Genomic DNA, 20,344 nt, shown 5'->3' with positions numbered 1-20,344 from the left:
TCAGTGGTCCTCATTTGTTGTCAGCTGTTAGAAGCAGCTCGGCCGGCTTGAGACAGGATGGGAATGGAGACTCTGCCTACAAGGAGGCCAGTCCTGTTTCTGTGGTATGGGGTTTTTATTTATTTAGGTGAGTCCTTTTTACTCAAGGTAAAAAGAGTTTTTTGTATAAAAAGGTTTAACTTGAAGTTTTCTTCCCCAGAGGTAGCTGTCAACAGCTTCCTGAGTCCTTCCACAGGTAAGCTATGCACTGCAGTGTATAACCCTTGAACAAAACAAAACACGGTAGATCATTCTGCACTTGGCTTTTGTAACCTAACAACCTAGGCTTGGAGATTTGGTTTACATCAGATTAGAATTAGATTTCTGTAAGCAAATAAACACAATGAGTCTGAACCCTATTCCCATCATGCAGCTGTGCCCGTTACTGAAATGGAGCCTTCTGTTGACGACTTAGGTGCAACTTAAGTGAACAGCTTTGAATACATTCTTTTAATGCCAAGGATATGTGCCAGTGGATAACTATTACGTTTGAGCTGGTGGCGGGAGGTGTATGTACTCCTTGAAATTACATAGGACGGACTACAAACATACAATTTTCTCAAGGGGAAGCCTCTACCTTTCATCTGCTTGTCAAAGGAACCTATGATTCAGAAAGGATGAGAACCACCACTCTACAGGGTGAAGGCTGTTTTTTGCAACAAGGAGCTAATTTATCTGGGATCCCTTCTGTTCCCTTTGAGCTTCCATCTCTCCAGTAGTGCTTCTATAGCACAGTTAGATACGGGTTCAGACCCTGGTTTCAAAAACCTGAACTCCCCACGTAACTTTGGTAAGTTACTCCATCTTTCTCCGAGCTTCTGTCTCTTTATGTGCAAAAGTGGGATGACTGCCTCTCCCACAGGGTGTAGTGAATTTAATGAGACAGCGCTCAGTACACAATGTCTGGCATGTGGCTAATGCTCAGTGGATGAGAGCTTTTGGTTCTAGGACAGACAGACATCAAAAGAACTTCTAGAAAGAATTTCCTCCACATCCAGCTCCTCCACAAGTATAAAGATGTGTTAGAAGTAGATGGGATAAGATGACACGATTATTGAGGGATGAACAGAGGAATAAACTAAACAATTCAGATTGGTTTATTCTCCCTCCCAAAATATACTTCCATTTGTGGTAGGGTTTTTTTTTTTTCTTAAGTGTTATTGAAAGTTATCTCTACACCCTACACGGGGCTCAAACTCACAACCCCAAGATCAAGAGTCGTACACTCCCCCTAGTCAGCCAGGTACCTCCCATTTGGTATCTTCTTTATGTGAAAGTTAATCAGCAAGAGGAGCCTTGGCTGATTCATGGGGATGCTTAGGAACTAGCTCCCCATAACACCCCCACCCCCTGACCTTACGTTCTTTTTTTAATTTACAAATGACACAGACTTTACATTTAAAATTTTTTTTTTTTTTTTTTACAAATGGAGAGAAGAGACCAAACCAGGATGACTTTCCTCAAGGAAGGTAAGGGCTGCCCCACAAACTTCAGGCCAACACAGCTACTTCCTCCGCTTGTACCTACAAAGAAAATCCACAGAGTAAAGAAAGACCAACTCTCAGGTGCCTGGGTGGCTCAGTGGGTTAAGCCGCTGCCTTCGGCTCGGGTCATGATCTCAGGGTCCTGGGATCGAGTCCCGCATAGGGCTCTCTGCTCAGCAGGGAGCCTGCTTCCCTTCTTCTCTCTCTGCCTGCCTCTCTGTCTACTTGTGATCTCTCTCTGTCAAATGAATAAATAAAATCTTAAAAAAAAAAAAAAAAGACCAACTCTCAAAACCAGAAAGAGGAAGGAGGTGCATTCCCAAGGGAGGGCCAATCCCGGACAGGCACAGCCTCCGGCCCTCCACAATGGCAAACATTACCTGGATTTAGACTTGAAGTTTCCTCCTCGTCTCTGGTGGGGCAAGCCCAACTGTTTCCTTTCTTCAAAGGAGGGGCTGCAAGTAAGAAGATGAGATGCTGAAATGAAGCTGGACAGACAGACATGTCTCACTGTCGCCCCTACCCAGCTCCCACAGGAAGCAGCAGCAACACGGAGGCACCATTTTCAGGGTGTGAGGTTCTAAGCCTGGTGCTTCAACCCGACAATACGGGATTGTGGAAGTCAGGGCCCAGCTTTAAAGTGAGAGTGGAAGCTTCGTCTATTCCCAACTCAACCCCAGCCCAAGGGATACTAGGGGGGCGGGGGTAGGCAGGGAGGGTAACACATTCCCAAGAGCAAACCAGGATCCTCTGCCTTTCTAGTTCTCCTGAGAGAAAGGTCTATTTCTGAACTAGAAATGTTCACCTCCAAGACAGGAGGGCCTTCATACTTTTCTCCTGTTCTCACCCTGGGATCCCGAGACGATCTTAGCTGGGGGTGGGGGATGGGTAGGGCTGGTTCAGACAGGAACCCTTAAAACTATATATTCTAAAGCTATTGGGGAGTGCAGGAGGAGGAAGAAGGGATACAGCTTTGCTCAAAATACAAAGAGCCCCATGGTGACTTAAAACCCTACCCAGCTCGATACTGTTTCAGGGCCTTCTTGCTCGTGTTGGTAAGTTCTTCATCAAATACAGATTTCTTCACCTGCTTGTGTTTCTTGGCTGTGCACAGGAAGAATGGGTTAGAATGGCCCTCTTTGGCCCAAGCTCCTAAATCCTATCCTTAAGCCCAGGTTAACAGTTCCGAGTTCAGTGGATGCTCCGGCCAGATGATTTACTGAAATGGCAACAAGACACACTGGATCCCAGCAGGAAACAGATGAGGAACTGAGACGTGGCAGGTGAGACAAACCACTCCAAAGGATGGCTGCAGAGTCCCAAAGTGAAAAGAACCACTGAAATGTGAAATGAGCTGAAGACTGACTTCACTAATTTTTTCCCTTGACCTGCTTCTCTAAGGAGCAGGATATAAGGACTTAGGCTCAAGTCAGAAAGGCCTGGGTTCAGGTCCTAGCTCTCCCCACTGACCATGGGGTCACTTCACCACTTGGGAACACAAAAGTAACTGTACATACTGGTACACACATTACTCAGAAAAGATGGGCTCTTATTATCCCTCCAATTTTCTCCCTGACCAGAAGCACAAGTTTCAGGGAGAACGTTCCTACCAGCTCCTGTGGGCCCCCCTCCCCATCTGCCTACCAGGGCCTCTTGCTGGCTCCTCCTCAGGCATTGCTCGGGCCCTCTTGGCTCTGCGATTCCTCTTGGCCAGCCGCTCAGCAAACATCTGCGCCTTGAGGATTTCAAACTGGGACCTCTCCTCTGCCTAGAAAGAAGGACGTGATTACAGAAGAGACCACGAAGGCTGACCATGCCCCCGACAGGCACCCCGCCGCTTACTGTCATCTCCCCCTTTTTCTTGGCATCCTTCATAAACTTCTTCCTCTTCTTCTTTCCTCTTAAGGCCAAGTCAAACTCCTGCAGAGCCTTGGCAACTAGGATGACGAGAGAATACGAGATTCCAGGTACCGTTTTACATCATTTTTTAAAAGCAGTACACATAGGGCGCCTGGGTGGCTCAGTGGGTTGAGCCGCTGCCTTCGGCTCAGGTCATGATCTCGGAGTCCTGGGATCGAGTCCCGCATCGGGCTCTCTGCTCAGCAGAGAGCCTGCTTCCCTCTCTCTCTCTCTTCCTGCCTCTCCATCTACTTGTGATTTCTCTCTGTCAAATAAATAAATAAAATCTTTAAAAAAAAAAAAAAAAAGCAGTACACATATTTTAAATTGGTATGTAAGAGTTCAAAATGAGAAACAGCCAGTCACATCCTCTGCTGGCGGTCACCTCTCCATCTCGCTACCGCGCTTGTTCCGCTCGTGCTCTCTTAATCCACTTGAGGCATGCGTTACCATGTTGTGAAAGATGGTATGGTTCACCCATACCCCCCCACCTTCCCGCCATATTGCTGGGACTATATTTAACCCAGAAATTTAACATGCCTGCACCCTAACTTTTTGTCCCATCAGATATAGGCAGTATTTCTTAAACTGTTGGTACAATCTCTTTGGAGGGTAACTTTGCATCCCTAAAAAAATAATAAATGCACCTATCTTCCGGCCTATAATTTCACTTTTGGGAATTTATCTTGCGAATCAAATGCGCATGCTTAATGGTGAAAGGGCATTTGTAGAGTTAACTCACTACACGGTTAGAATAGCAAAAGATTACAAACGATCTCAATGTCCCTCAAGAGGGGATTAATTAAATAACTTATAATCTACCCACATGATGGAAGACCAAGCAGCCATTAAAAAAAAAAAAAAAAAAAAAAAGCAGGTATGCATGTGCTTGTATAAAATGTAAGCTATAAAACTAACCTGAAAAAAGGTGTAGAAAAATGTGTATCTGTGTGATAAAAAAGGAGGTTGAGGAGGGCAGGGAATACATATAAATCTCTTCCTGACCTATTTTTTTAAAAATTGTGGCAAAATAGATAAAACATAAAATTTGCCATTTTATCCATTCTTCCTCTTCTTTTTTTTTTTTTTTAATATTTATTTATTTGAGAGAGAGGGAGAGCAGGGAGAGGGACAGAGGGAGAGAGAGTCTTAAGCAGACTCTGCTGAGCATGGAGCCCTGTGTGGAGCTCGAACTCACAACCCTGAGGTCATGACCTGAGCTGAAACTGAAAGTTGGACACAACCTGACTGTGCCGTGCAAGCGCCCTTACCCATTCTTAAGTACACAATTCAGTGACATTCATCATGTGCACAGTATTGCACAGCCATCACTGTGACCTGTTTCTGTGACTTTTTCATCACTACCAATACATCTGTAGCCACTCATGACTCCCTCCCCACAAGCCCTGGTAGTCGCTATTCTACTTTCTGCATCTCCGGATTTACTTCCTATGAGGAGGAGCCATAACTACCTGTCCTTCTGCGTCTGGATCACCTCACTTCGGTTCACCTTGCGACGTGCACCCACTCCATGACGGCTACACCGCACTCCATGGGATGGGCGCACAGCCGTGTGACCGTCGGTCTGCCGACACACATAGGTCGCTTCTACCCCGTGGCTCCCGTGACTAATGCTGCTGTGGACCCCAGCACACAGTGTGCCTCGGAGTCCCTGTTCTCAGTTCTTCTGGGAACAGACCGAGCAGTGGCCTTGCTGAGTTCTAGAGTTCCGTGGTCAGCTTTGTGAGGGACCTCTCCAACATACTTTTTTCCTTCTTCCTCTCTTCCTTGGTCTGGAACCAGCTCCTCTCAGGCTCGTGGCTCGGTGCCTCCTTCCCCTTCTCCAGGAGCCGCTTTGCTGTGTTGATCTGTGGAGACAGCACAAGGATGGCTGCCGTGACAGCGCCATCTGGTAAGATGTGACTCGGCAGCTGCAGGAGGGCACTCGTGTGGCTGACCCCGGGTTTCGGCCGGGCACGATGGGCAGAGGCTGCCGCAGCCCGCTTCCCGCCCAGGCCCTGCGGGCCCCCACCCTGCAGGCAGCCCCACCTGGGCTTCCGACTGCTGGAGCTCTTTCTCCTCGGCCTCGAGCTGTAGAACTGCATACACGTCCTTCTCCATCTTCTCAATCTTGTCCCGGAATTTGAGGATGACATCTCAAGGGAGAGAACAACAAAAAATTTTAAATAAGCATAAATATTATGTAACTGATGCAAATAACATAGATGTGTATTTAGTGACAACAGAAAATTGGGGGTTTTTATGGGTGACTTCTCTGCTTCACAACAAGCCCCCGTCCAGTCCCCAAAGAGCCCGCTGCTCTTGGAATAAATTTCAAACTCCTACACGTGTCCCCTGCCTACCTCTCGGCGTTTCAATCTCTACCCTTGCTCCCCGTGCCCTGGGCCCTCTGGCTCTTCCTTCACTGACTCGCACATCACATCTGCTCCTGCCTCTGAGGCTTTGCCCTGGTTTTCTCTGCTTGGCACACTGTCCGCAGACCACTCACGGCGGCCTCATTCTTACCTGGGACTCAGCTCAAATGCCATCTGTTCAGAGGCCTTTCCTGAACAGCTTTCGAAAGCAGCATCTCTCCTCCTCTGTCATTCTGGATCACATCTACTCTCATTATTTATTGGTTTTTTTCCCACAGAGTATCAGCTGTTTTGCTTCCTACTATATTCCTAATACCTAGGATAGAATAAACAGCACTGGGCACCCGGTAGTACTCAATTATTGCTAGCTGATGGAATGAATTAAGTGAAAATGAAAAGAATGGAAGAAAAAAGACATGTATGAATGGAATAAAGGTCTCAAAGGATATGTGCCTAAATGTAACAGTGGTGAGCTCTTCCACAAGCAATTACCTTTTGGCTTTTATTTACTAATTTCTAATACGGAATATATATTATTTTTATAAATTGAAAAAAAGAATGCGACCCTACTGATGAGAAGGAAATGAATGAAAGACATCTAGAACAAGTAGGTGCTGACTGGGCTTTTGCCCCAAGAAGCCTTCTCTTCCCAAAGATTGGAAAAGAACCTATGAGTGAGGCACTTGAGGCCCAAGTCTGTCATCGTTCCCTTTCACACAGAGAGAGACACCGAGGGGCAAGGGGAAACCAACCAGCACAGGGGCACTCGGCAAGGAAGTAGCAGGACTGGAGTTCAAATCCGGATCCTGACGACTACCACCTCTTACTCTGCTCTGGCTCTGTCCCAGAGTCTGATCTAGGACCTGCCTTGCCCACCCCAACCGCCCTGAGCTGCTGCAGTGGTGCCTCACCTTGAGGAAGTATCCGCGCCTTCACGGGGGCCTTGGCGGCTTTTACAATCTCCTTCAGCATCTTCCGCTCCTCTTCTCCCACCAGAGACACCGAGCGCCCAGCCCGACCAGCCCGCGCTGTTCGCCCTACCCGGTGGACATAATGCTTGATGGTGTTGGGCATTGTGAAGTTAATTACCTGGAAAATAGGTCCAAGTCAGGTCAAAGTCAGACCTGGAGGTTGGAGAGAGACAGGACACAAGGAGGCAAAAAGACTCCCAGCAAAGGTTCAAGGAAGATGGACTGCTCACCGTTTTAACCCCCTCAATGTCAAGTCCACGGGCTGCTACATCTGTGGCCACAAGGATGTCAATCTGTTCATCCTTAAAGCGCCTAGAAATAGCCACAAGCAGATGTTCACCTGGATACTCAACCCCAGAAAAGCTCCACAAGAGGCGGAGCCAGCAGAGAGAACACAAATCCTTTTGGATTCAAGCAGGAGAGTACAGATCATCACAGTGATAATCTAAACGAGATCCTAAATGTCAGACCATCTGATACACCCACAACACCTTAAACATCTTGTAACGCAGAACAAACATAGGTTTGTACCACCTTAAGCCCCAATTCTTACAAATTTAAAAGTTCCGGTACCACAGAGCTAGACTGTAGGAAGGAGCATATGCACATGTCTCAGGCTTCAAAGCAGCCTTTCTTTAAAAAAATACCTTTCAGCTGCCTGTGATAAATGCAGATAAGTGAAGAATTCTAAAGGATCCCTCCGGGCCTACAGGCATGACTCCATTCTCCAAGAATTAAACAAAAACAAACACATGGAAAACAGGACATGGCAAAGTAATTGCTCAAGAAACGGAGGCTGGCTCTGGCTTTGATAACAAATCTCGTCCTAACAGACCCAGGTATGGTCCACTGCTCTGGAAAAGCTACAGAGAACAGGACATGTGCGGTTTCCCAAGTCGGAATTTCCTGCTGTGGCCCCACTCAGCAGCTCCAACACTCGAGCCCTGGGGCACCAGTGTCGGTTTCTGCGAGGGTGCAAGGAATTCTCCATGTTACCTAAGACATAACCCTACGGCAGCTGCACAAGTATCTTTACAGTGGGGGACCGGGCCATCTGCAACCCCTGCAAGCGCTCTAACATAACCTCTGGGTGGTGTTTCCCTCTCTCAGTGAGGAGAGCCCTCGCTGAAGGATGGGAGGGAGCCTCAGCCCCCCGAACTTTACCGGAGGGCCTCCAGCCGCTGCGTCTGTGATAGGTTGCCGTGGAGCTCGCCCACCTGCAGCCCCATGAGCCCCAGAAGGATGTGCATGCGGTGGGCCTGCTTCTTGGTCTGGGTGAAGAGCATCACGTGGTCAGTGAAGGTCCTTGTCAGCAGAGCTGGGGGGGCAGGAGGGAGAGCAGAGTGAGCCGGAAGCACCTGATACACATCCCCTCCGCGCCTGTAAAGTGGCTGCTTGGCTGGCAGCGGGGGAGACAGGCAAGATCCCTGCCTCATGAGGCTCACATTCCAGGGCATAGAAGAGAAGCCGATTCCCGGCTCCCAAGGGTGACAATGGGGGGGAGACAGTGAAGGGAAGATGGGGAGCCAGCTTTAAGGCTGGCCTCTCTAAACAGGTGATGTTAGGCTGAATGACAGGGCTGTCTCCTTCCTGAGATTTGTGGGGGGAGATTCCAGGCAGGACAAGGAGCAAATGTGACGGCCCCGAGGCGGGACAAGCTTGGTGGGTTTGAGAGAACGGAGGCAGGAGGGTATGGCTGGACGCCGAGGCTGAGCACTCCGGGCAGGCAGGGCTGGGGTCCCAGAGGGTAGTACAGCACTCAGGAGGGAGTGCGCACTGTGGTCTGCGAGCCACGGGAGACGCCCCACGGTTGTAAACAGGGAGGGAACATGAGTGAATGTTCACGTGTGGTGAACGCATCACTGCAGGGTGGAGAACGCATCCCCAAGGGACAAGACTGGGAGTAGGAGCCAAATCCAGGCCACTGCAATAATTCAGGCAAGAAAAGCAGCAGCTTGAACCAAGAGCCAGAGGCAGTTGTGAGGGAAGTGGCTGGGTGTTCTGTAGGCCCTAAGGAAGACCAGACAGTGGGAGGGAGGTGAGGTGACAGAAGACAGGGAGGAAGGATCCATGGCCAAAGGGGCAGAGCACACTAAGGGCAGCACCACACAAGGGGTCAGGGGAGCCCATCAGAGGAGGTGCCAGGCTACACCCAGATGCTTCAGTGTGCCCCCCCAGCAGACAAGGGAGTCCAGCTCCCCCTGCCCAGTTCCTCCCTGGGCTTTCACCTGCCACGATGGCTTCCCGGTCCCCTTCCCGATTCGGCCGGATCCGGATGAACTCCTGCCGCAGGAAGGGGGCCACATCCGTGTTGCTATTTACAAATATTCGGACAGGATTCTTCAAGGAAACAGAAGCCAGATCTTTTACCTGCCCAGCACAAACACAGGGATGCTCATTTGCCTGCCAGGAGGTGGGGTAGGTAGTAGGGGCGGAGGCAAGCCTTGCTTGCCCCAGTCAACCCCCTGCAGCCCAACCTGGGTCCCCTGCTTTCACCCCACCAAGCAGAATTCCTGGGGCCCACCTCGTCCGTCATGGTGGCCGAGAAGAGCATGGTCTGGCGGTGGTGGGAACACATCCGGATAATTTCCTTCATCTGTTCCTCAAAGTACTCATCCAGCATCCTGAAGAGCAGGGACAAGAAATCAAGAGGAAGGGACGAGCTCACATCTGTCCCAGCGATGGACAGAAAACATCAGCCAAGCTGATGTTCCGATGTTGTAACTGGTTTTATGTATTTACTTATGTTATTTGTATTGTTAGTTTACCCTTTTACCAAGATTCATCAAGCACTAGCATCTGGCCACATCTGCTTTATCTTATTTTTTCTTTTTGCTGAAATATACATAAATAAGTAGCAGACATCACTACACCTTACCCCATCTCGGCACACATTCCCTAAGAAAGGACCTTCACCAATATGACCCCATCATGTCATTATCACACCCCAAACATTTGAGTGACCTGAAACAGTCCAAATTCAGATATCTTTAACTGTCCCAGAAATGTCATTTTATAGCTATCTTTTCATTTTTTTTAATCCAGGAAACCAAAGTTTCTATTTTACGCTGGTTATCCTGTTTCCTTAGTCTCCCTCAATCTACAGACGTCTCCTCAAGCTTCTTCACATTCTGTCTTTGTTCACTTCCCAGTGACTGGATTCGGTAACTCATCGCGCCAAGAATGTGCAGGGGTGCGGCTGTGCACTTCCCTCTCCACCGGGAGACACAGACCGTCCGTCTGTCCCAGTACCACTGAGGTGAGTTTGACCACATGACTGAAGTGGTATCGGCCAGTCCTCTTTGCTGTGAAGGACCCTTCCTCTTTGTGTAGGTAAAACTACTCAGTAGGGTCACTGACTCCGACTTGCTCAGCTGCCTTAGTCCTTCACAGTATTTCTTCCCCCAGTTCAGGCTCCAAGCAAGCATCGGGGACCGCGTTCAGCGGTCGTGGTCCTTGATCTCCCTAACAGGAAACACCCACAGCCTTTCTTGGTCTTCCGAGACCTTAACACTTTTTTAAGACCACAGTTCCCTTCCCATTTAACACCTCAATCCCAGATCATGTTCCCTTTGCTCAGAAATATCTCCTTGACTTCCCTCGTGACTCAAGAATGGTTCATTTGCTCTGGGGGAATCAGTCAGTTATCCAACAAACCCTTACTGAGCATGGGCTAGATAGTAGACACAACCCTGGGCACAGAGCAGCAAGCAGCACAAAGCCAGTCCTTCACAAATGGGCCCCAGGGGACAGGAGGGTCACAAGCACCATACGGGCATTCGGGTGACAATGTAGGAGGTTGGGGGGGCATAGCACCTCAGAGAACGGAAAGCAGGAACTGTTGCAGACAGTAGCCAGCAAAGGCCCTTGGGGTAAGTGACAACCGGAACAGAAATGAGAAGGTACAGGTCACTCTGAGCCGAAAAGACAGCAAGAGCAGAAGTCCCTCCGTGGGGCTGCGCTGACAGGACTTCCCCACGCGTTCTCCGTGGGTGGGGGACGAGGACACAAGCGTGAGGCGAAGAATTCTGGCCCAAACCACTGGGAGGACGGAGCTGCCACGCACGGAGATGGGCCTATGGGGTCAGAAGCCCAGACCTCTTTAGCTCGGAGATGCTTCAACTGGAGAGTAAACCTGAATGCGCTTTGGGCTTGTGGCCTCCTTCCCCTGCCCCCACTTTGATCACGAGTCCAGTTCACTGAGGTTCATTCTGTTTGGTCAAGAAGGAAAGGGTGAGCAGAGGGGACCCGTATGAGAGAAGAGGGAGCGCGGGAGGCCCCCCCCACAGTGACAGAGGCCGTCTGGCGAGTCCTCACCGTGCGCTGGCACTCTGCTGTGTTGCTCCTGGAATCCTCAACACCAGGAGTGGGGGGACTGTTCTTATGTCTCACTTACAAACGAGAAGAGATTTGTTCTAGAACCTAAGTAACAAGGGCACCTGCCTGGCTCAGCCGGTGGAGCATGCTACTCTTGATGCCAGGGCTGTGAGTTCGAGTCCCATGTTGAGTATGGGGATTAGTTAAAAAATCTCTAGGGGTGCCTGGATGGCTCAGTGGGGTAAAGCCTCTGTCTTCGGCTCAGGTCATGATCCCGGGCCGCATCGGGTTCTCTACTCAGTGGGGAGTCTGCTTCACCATCCCCCACCGCCTGCCTCTCTGCCTACTTGTGATATCTCTCTCTGTCAAATAAACAATATTTTTAAAAAATAATTAATTAATTACTTTTAAAAATCTCTTAAAAAAATCTAAATAATATTTTCAAATCTCAGGAAACGGCTGAGCCAGAATTTGATGTACCTTCCCTCTTAACCATCACATCCCAGAGAAAGAGAAAGCAGGGTAATCCAGACTAATGATGAACAGATGTCCAAATGTGAGTGGTGGAACTGGCATCGCACACACAGCCTTAGCAAGATCCATGAAAACCAGTGCACAGGCAGGTTCTCTTGTGGGTGTGGCCCCCGGGACCCCGGAGCACTTGGGGCCCCACCGGTTCAGGTGTACCTGTCAGCCTCATCCAGGATGAGCACCTCAATACTGCTCAGGTGGAAGGAAGGGCAGTTGTGCAGGTGGTCGATGAGCCGGCCTGGGGTGGCGATGAGGATGTCAGGCGCCGCCCTCAGAGCTGCTTCCTGAGACTTCACGTCCAGGCCTCCTGCAGAGGACGAGCCACACCGGGTGGCCGAGTCAGTTCGAGGTTTAACAGTACGGACCGGGCCCTGCCACGTCCCACCCAGATGCAGGGGAAACAGCTGAAAACAAGACTGACAAAGGCCCCGCCTGGATGGATTTTAGGAGACGTTGGGAGAGACAAATTATCTCAATACAATTGTGCTAAGTGTGAAAAAAGGTGAAGGCAAGAAGGCACTTCAGAGCAGAAGGATTCAAACACCCAAGGACTGACAGAAGCAGCTGCGGAAGCCAGTCATTTCTGCATCACCTTCGCCCTCCCGCTGCATAGCGAGGGTTCCATGAAGGTTGGAGAACGGTACCACAGAACAGCATCAGAAAGATTCTGCCCCAAGTGTTTGATTCTTTATTCATACAAAGCAGAAATTACGTCCTAAATGTGTTCAATACCAAGTTTTTTTTGCCCTGAATTTTGCAGTTTCATTTTTTTAAGGTTGGTTAAATGTCAGTGAAACCCTCTCCCCTCCCCCGAACTCTGTATTCTGAAAACACCTCATCCGGTTTTTCAAGCGGGTTTAATCATAGGAAGGCCTTCCCGGTACCCATCATCCTCCGACGGCGGGGCACACCCACCCTCCGCCGCCTCACGGGCTCTCAGGGGCCGCCGGACACTCACCCACGGCCAGGCAGGTGGTGATGCTGCAGAACTGAGCCAGCTGCTTGGTGACTGAGTGCACCTGGATGCCCAGCTCTCGGGTGGGAACCAGAATGAGCACGCGCGTGACAGGAGCCTGGCGGGGTTTGTAGATCAGCCGCTCCAAGACAGGCAGGGCAAAAGCAGCAGTCTTACCTGGAGGAGAAGGCAGCAGAACACAGAGACACGAGCTTCACTCCCTTCAAGGTTCAGATTTTCACCTGGGCCCAGAAGACCTACATATCCGCTCAAGGGAAAATAAAGCTATGTTTTCATAAAGCTTTTTTCCTGGTTTTAAGACTATAGGGTTCATGCAAAAAAATGCGAGAAGTGTAAGAAAATATAAAAATAATAAAAATCACCCACAGTTCAGCCAACCAAAATAAACATTAACCTAATGGAATCTAGATTATCAATATTTTTCTTAATGGACAGAAATATAAAAATTGAAAACTTAATGTAGTAACATTATATATTCTGTTCAGTAATCCCCCCCCCCTTTTTTTTTATAGATTTTACTTATTTATTTGACAGAGATCACAAGCAGGCAGAGAGGCAGGCAGAGAGAGGGTGGGGGAAGCAGGCTCCCCGCAGAGCAGAGAGCCCGACGTGGAGCTCGATCCCAGGACCCTGAGACCATGACCTGAGCCGAAGGCAGAGGCTTTAACCCACTGAGCCACCCAGGCGCCCCAGTAATCCCTTTTCAAAAAAAGCATAACAGGGGTGCCTGGCTGGCTCAGGTGGTAGGTAGAGCATCCAGCTCTCGATCTTGGGGTTATGAGTTTGAGCTCCACGCTGGGTGTAGAGATCACTTAAAAAACAAAAACAAAAACCACATTTCCTGTTTCTTTAAATACTCTTTACGTTTAAATGGTTGTATAATATTCTTTCATGTGACTAGTTCTACTCGATAATTAACCGTACGGATATAAAACACCATGACGAAAGTCTGTTTCATAACGTCTTTACTCCTACTGCAGCACCTGGGTGGCTCAGCTGGTTGGGCCTTTAACTCTTGATTTTAGATCCGATATGATCTCAGGGTCATGGGATAGAGCTTTGCATTGGTCTCCACTCTCAGAGGGCAGTCTCCTTAAGGATTCTGTCTCTCCCTGCCCCTCTCCCCTGCCCTGCTTAAATTTTTTAAAGTCTTTATGCTTATCATGGCAGCAACAAGAGATCATGTCACAGAGATATCCTAAGAGGATAGTTACAGGTCACAGATTTCAGGGGATCTCATGAAGGCCACCGTTATTTATACATAATCCCCAGTCATAGGAGTAAAGATTTTATGAAAAGAATGTTAATCATAACATTGTATATTAGTGCAGTTTATTACAGGATAGACACAGTTATATAATAGGATACTATACAACCATTTTTAAAAAATAAAGAGTACTTAAAGAAATAGGAAAACATATGTTGAGATTTAAGGGAAGTTAATACGATTATATGGTGTTATTGCATTATAATTTATGTTTGAGTATTTAGCAAAGTGGCCCTTGGGTAAATCAACCTAGATCCCTGCTTGTAGATTGAATATCCTCCTCCTGCCTCCTCCTCTCCCTACCCCCCAAGTCACTGTCCTTTTTACCTGTCCCAGTGGCTGCACAGGCACAGATATCCTTCCCCAACAGACCCACAGGTATGCATGCCTTCTGGATTGGGGTGGGCTGCTTGAAGCCCATGGTTGTAATGGCCTACAGCAAAAGACGAGATCAGACAGGATGGGGAGGAGTCGTCTCAGCACGAAACAAACAAGGCACATTTCCACACAGGTGGTGATTGCTTCAGTCCCTCCCAGTCATTCATTCTACAAACATTCATCGAGTACCCACTCTGACTACTAGTACCCACTCTGACTACTACGTGGGAGATCTGCCCGAGGCACTGAGATACAGCAGAAAACCAAAGAAATAAAGACTCTGCCCTTGGTAATCTTACAATCTGGTAGGAATAAAATACCAAACACCATCACATGCCATATGGAAAAACCACAGCAGTCAAGGGGTTTGGGAACAAGTATGATTTACAGGAGGGTCAGGGAAAGTCTCACTGAGCAGAGGATACAGAGTAGAACCCTGAAAGAGGTGAGGAGCACCACAACCAGATTACCGGAAAAACCTTCCAGGTAGAGGAACTGGTTAAGTGCAAAGGCCCTGAGGAAGAAAACGCCTAACCTGTTTGAGGGCCAAGGAAGAGGCCAAGATGGCCAGAGCAGAATGAGTGCTAGGAGACATCACCAGAGGAGACCAAAAAGGGCAAGGCCTTATAGGTCAAGATGGAACTTTTTTAAAAAAAGATTTTATTTATTTGACAGAGACACAGCAAGAGAGGGAACACAAGCAGGGGGAATGGGAGAGAGAGAAGCAGGCTTCTTGCTGAGCAGGGAGCCTGATGTGGGGCTCGATCCCAGGACCCTGGGATCATGACCTGAACCAAAGGCAGATGCTCAATGACTGAGCCACCCAGGCACCCCAAGATGGAACTTTCTGAGAGGGTTGCCTGGCAAGTGTGAATTTAGGGAGGCAGAGAGCCCAGTTTAGGGCAGAGCCTAGTTAAGGGGTGACTGCAAAAATCCCATGGTAGCCAAGAGAAACCATACCTTTAGAAGAGGGCGGGAAAGGTTCATGTCCTGGAAAGAGAGGTTTTCATCATACTGAGAAGCATCTTCAAAAAATCCTCCTGTTTCCTACACCAGAGAGTCAAAAGACAGAACAAGAATTCAGCAAAACGTGCCCAAGGAAACTAACTGGCCTTAAAATCCTGTCAGGCTGCAAAGCTCAGCTGCACGCTGTTCTCCACGCTCATGCTCACCTGTCCCTTCTTCTTCTTCTTCCGCTCCTTTACTTTGAGTGTATCTATGGAGAAAAGCAGAGCTGGCCATCAGCGCTCGTACCTACTGAGCATTTACAGTCTGCTAGCCGTTATCCTAAGTGCTTTCTGTGGACGCCTCACTGAAACCACACGACAGCCTGAGGGAGCTGTCATTAGCCTCGTTTGACAGTGAGGACACCGTGCGGCAAGCTCGCCAGAGACCAGGCTAACCCACTGCACTCTATGATCACACCTGCGCAATCGTTTCCGCCAGAAATATTTACGGAGCACCCACTGGGTGGCTGGGCCCATCTGAGGTGGGACGTAGGGGATCTATCACCCCCAATAAGTCTGACTCTTAGAGGTGCCAGCCCCTGTGTGGGGCTGGGAAGGAGGAAAAGGGAATGGTCTGTTGGCAAAGGACAACAACCCTAACAAAACCCCAAGAAAAAAGAGAAGCTAGAGTTGTCCAGCAGGGAGCTCTTAAATGTGACTGGGTAGAAGAACACAGAGAATCCTACGGAGGAAAGGCAGACCCTTCCCATGTCCTGTCCCCATTCCGGACAGTGTGGCCAGAGCGCCTGCCTGCTTTGGTGAGGATGTTCTCTTCAGCAGACGAGTAATCGGTCTCCGAGTCTTCCTCTTCTGGCCCGCCCTCGTCTTTCCCGTCAGGGTCTTCCTGCTCCTCTGGTTCCGAGCCTTCCTTTGCTTCTTTCTCCTCTGACTTCCCAGACTTGGCTTCTTTATCCTGCAAAATACATCACAGTAAAGTAAGGCGACCACAAACTGCAGGAAATCCAGAACTTCTGAAGAGTAATACCATGCCCTCCAGCCTGCGCGGAGTGCTCGGTGGACTCAGTGACTCTTACCGACAGACACACAGAGAAGCCCGTCTGCGCCGCCGCACTCCCAACTCTGGCTTAAAGGAAAATGGTGGGGTCGTGTGGGGAGGGCCAAGCTCAGGGCTTTACACAGAGAAGTACCTGCTTTGTTTTCTCACCTCTGTTTTCCTTTTCTTGCGAACTTTCTCAATCTTCTCATCTAATGTAGTGGCTGCCCTCTGCAATAAAGATTAGATGGATAAGAAGTATATACACGGGAAAGAGACAGAGCAAATCTTCTGTGAGGGTTGGGTCTCCAGTGTTAATATAGAAGGGGCCTGTCTGTCCTTGGACAGGTGCATCAATCTGCAGATTATCCACAACAACAACAGAACAAGATAAATAAATAGTCAAGTGCAAAACACCTTTACCTGGAGCTAAGAAGAACATCCACATTTTAGAAGGTGTTTACCATTTAGAAGAAAAGAATTACCAAGAGATGTCCCATTTATATCTGAATGCTACTTAGAAAAACCTTTCCCCATGCCAATCAGACAGAATTTAGCCTGGCAATTAAATGCCGAAATCAAAGCAAACTCCAGTAATGCTGGATACTGCTCTTTTAGAAAGGGTAAGCAACGGCAGGCCTCTTTTACATACGCTCGAAGCACCCTGAACTGCCACCGCATTTGCCACAACTACAATTAACTGTGTGATTATTTGTTTACTTATCTTCGACCCTGCTGGGCTGTAAGCTTCATAAGACTAAGTCTTTAATTACATGGGGTCTATATGCCAGGACCTCGGAACAAACATAGTATCTGTAAAGTGAACCTAGAGTGAACTTTCCTCAGAACATGGACCGGAGGAACAAACACCTCATAATTAATTTGAAAAAGGACAATTTCTCTGGCATTCTCTGAAAAAATACCGAAAAGGAAAAAAGTCAGAAAGAAATCCTGTCCAGGTGACCATGAAGAGGCTATGCTAGTTTATTTGAATCAGAACACCAACAGAGTCTGGAGTAAAGTATTTTTCTTTGAGGCCCATGAAATGGAAAATAATGTGGATGTATCTTCTAGCTCGCCCAGCAGACTCAAAGGAAAACAAGGGATCTTGGCAAATAAGTAGATGATGGTGACATTTGTGGTAGCTTTGGCTATTCTGTGTGGGAAACAGGGACCTAAACAATGACATCACCTGGCAAGTGACAGAATGACAGTAACTGTGGGGCTGACCAAAAGACTGCTCTTTGTTACAGACTCGTGTAACACAGTTTTCTCTCTAGTATTCAAAACAAGGAGGAAACACCTAAAAAAAGAGACCATTTTAACATAAATAGGCCCATCTTTTTCTAAGTCAAGCAATTTGTATGTAATACTTGGTATTCTTCAACCATTAGACTGGTATTATCAGATTTCCTCTAAAACCTTTTTTGCCCCCCACATTTTAGTGTGTATAATATCAGGAAGGATCTCCCTTAATATATATACTAAAGTTAATCTAAGTTCGCCATGCCCTCCTTCAGGAAAAGCAATCATGGACCTCTTCTAACGAAGAAACGAGATATTTCTGATACTTTAAAATATCATCTGTAGATCAGTTAATGTGTTTGTAATGGTCTGTAATGAATCTCTGCTGCAACGTTTTACACTGTGGTTTGAATCAAGACTGGGCGTTATTTGCGACTGCTTCTCCCCACCCTGTCAAAACTACACCTCGTATTTCCAAGAGTTCCAGCATATGCTGAATGTAAACAGGTGGCAAAAGGCAGTGCGGTTTCATCCCGAAACCTACTGTCCAACCCTAAGCCCACGGCCTGGAACCGCCTATCACTGTCTGATCTCACCTTCTTCTTGAGCTGACTCATGACATCAGCCATGGCCCAGCTGCCATCGTATGCCCCCTCTTTCTCAGTGAAAACGAAGTCAGGGTTGAAATCGGCGCTGCGGTTCTTCTGCAAGGCTTTCTGCTTTCTGCCCAGCACGATGGGGCCCTGGGAAGAGGGAGAAGCAGGATGACTACGAGCTGAGATGAAAGAACACAGAACAGGAATCTTCAACTGTCATGGGAGATTTTAACACAGCTTTCTCAGTAACTGACAGGTTAAGAAGAAGACAACGTGTAAAAAATCTGAACAGTACAATCAACAAGCTTCATTCCTGTGAACACAGAGCTGCACCTGCTCCTAGAGAGTGCACCTTCTGAACAAACATGGAGTAGGTGCTGAAACTGATCACATAGTTTGAAAGAATCAATATCATACAGACTCTCTTCTCTTCCAGCAATTCAATGAAGTTAGAAACCAATGACAAAAAGCCATAAATCTAAAAACCGGAAAGGAAGGAAGACTGGCTGAATTATGGCTTCTGAGAACTAGAAAATGCTACACTGACCATTTTTTCCTCATTTGAGTTAAAAAGTCTCATAAGAACTCTCACCCTAAAGTTGTTATTATTAATCATTACATATATATTGTTTCTCAGGTACTTAGTTGAACTATTGATAGTCATACAGCACTTCATATTTTGACTTTGGCATGATCACTGGCCACATTTGCTCCAGTCCTTTTTTTTAAAGATTTTATTTATTTGGGGCACCTGGGTGGCTCAGTGGGTTAAAGCCTCTGCCTTCGGCTTGGGTCATGATCCCAGGTCATGATCCCACTGTGGGCTCTCTGCTTGGTGGGGAGCCTGCTTCCCTTCCTCTCTCTCTGCCTGCCTCTCTGCCTACTTGTGATCTCTGTCTGTCAAATAAATAAATAAAAATCTTAAAAAATATATATTTTATGTATTTACTTGAGAGAGAGAGAGTATGAGAAGGAAATGAGAGGGGAGAGAGTCAGCGGGAGAAGCAGACTCCATGCTGAGCAGGGAGCCTGATGCGGGACTCGATCCTGGGACTCCAGGATCATGACCTGAGCCAAAGGCAGTCGCTTAACCAACTGAGCCACCCAGGTGCCCCGCTCCAGTCCTTTTTAATGATAGTTTTCCATTCAAGAAATGAAAAGATCAGTCTAGCTGCTAAGTAGTGAATGGGGTGGGAGGAGGAGCAAGAAAAAGAGCTGGAGACCAGGTTCCTTAGGATGCTGGGTGTCCAGGCACAAGGTGGCAGTGGCCTGGGCTAGGGTGGGCTAGGAGAAAGGGGGAGAAGTTAAAGAGCTGAGCTAGCCTGAACGAAACTGGAGGGAAGTGAAAAAGAAGCTGTCAAGAATGGCACTTAGGTTTCTGGCTCTAGACCGAGCAGGTTGGGAAGGGAGGGGGACCCAAGTTCAGCTTTGGTGAAGCTGAATTCGTGGAGGCCATGGGACACCAGGGTGGAGGTGTGTGCGGGCAGATGAGGCCACAGCGGGGCCAACACCTGGACTGGATCTTCGTAGGGTGAGCACCTTCTTCATGACACTGTTCCTCTTGTAACTGCCACACCAGACCACACAATGTCTGTAAGCCTCACACCCAGCATAAGCTTCACAAGAGTGGTGTCCTTGCCCATCTTGTTCACTGCTATGTCCTGAACGCTGACCACTAGGTGTAGCCTACAGGTACCTCCACGTCAATAAATACTGGCTTAATGAACGAACCCCTGATCAGGAACCACGTCTGGCTTCGCCCCTGGATCTCTTTCACATAGAGCCTGGATTCAACATCAGTGAATGAAGACTGGGTTCGCCAAGACAACACGGCGGGTTGCCAGCACAGGCGCAGAGGTGAGGGAAAACGAGTGGCGACCAAACCGAGGAAGATCTTGGGTTCCCCTTCCAGGACACTTTTCGGCTTGGCAGGAGGATGCTGAGGAGCAGCTAGGGGCAGGGGCCCGAGGAATCACGGAGAACGGAAGCAGCCACGGAAACCCGACTGCACGCCGCCGCGCCCCCCACCCGATCGGCTCATACCTCCTCCTCCTCGTCCCCGGAGTCAGACTCAGGATCCCCCGGCACCTCGTCATCTTCACCTATGGTCCCGATTAAACCCAGCTCCTCAAGCATGCTGCCGCAGCACCACTTCCGGAAACCAGCTCGCACGCAGGCCGGCCCTTACTTTCCGTCGGCCTCCTCGTCGTCACTGCGCATGTGCTGACGTCACTTCCGCTCGGGGGAAGGCTCTGCGACGCTTCC

The 20,344-nt window shown here is 48.5% G+C and overlaps 1 protein-coding gene and 1 long non-coding RNA gene across 3 annotated transcripts; one reads left to right on the top strand and one right to left on the bottom strand.

Moving 5' to 3' along the window:
• Window positions 1–1,113: 1,113 nt before the first annotated feature.
• On the bottom strand, window positions 1,114–20,344 carry DDX27 (DEAD-box helicase 27). Its single transcript, XM_082744848.1, has 21 exons — window positions 20,123–20,344; window positions 18,080–18,226; window positions 16,410–16,469; window positions 15,995–16,157; window positions 15,410–15,453; window positions 15,198–15,284; window positions 14,187–14,292; window positions 12,575–12,748; window positions 11,773–11,923; window positions 9,293–9,392; window positions 8,997–9,138; window positions 7,933–8,086; window positions 6,999–7,080; window positions 6,709–6,886; window positions 5,472–5,578; window positions 5,188–5,290; window positions 3,366–3,460; window positions 3,168–3,291; window positions 2,540–2,627; window positions 1,904–1,978; window positions 1,114–1,562 (listed from the first exon to the last, which is right to left on the bottom strand). The coding sequence occupies exons 1-21, from the start codon at window positions 20,213–20,215 to the stop codon at window positions 1,544–1,546; spliced, it is 2,292 nt and encodes a 763-aa protein (XP_082600974.1). The 5' UTR covers window positions 20,216–20,344; the 3' UTR covers window positions 1,114–1,543.
• On the top strand, window positions 3,430–12,365 carry LOC309871631. Of its 2 annotated transcripts, none has more exons than XR_014315388.1 (2): window positions 3,430–3,490; window positions 9,921–12,365. It is a non-coding gene; the product is annotated as an uncharacterized lncRNA (long non-coding RNA). The 2 variants fall into 2 exon arrangements; XR_014315389.1 differs by lacking the exon at window positions 3,430–3,490 and adding an exon at window positions 5,254–5,334.

The sequence above is a fragment of the Mustela nivalis genome (genome assembly GCF_964662115.1).
Source record: "Mustela nivalis genome assembly, chromosome: 8".
Taxonomy (NCBI): Eukaryota; Metazoa; Chordata; class Mammalia; order Carnivora; family Mustelidae; genus Mustela; species Mustela nivalis.
This window is presented reverse-complemented; position numbering and strand designations above follow the sequence as displayed.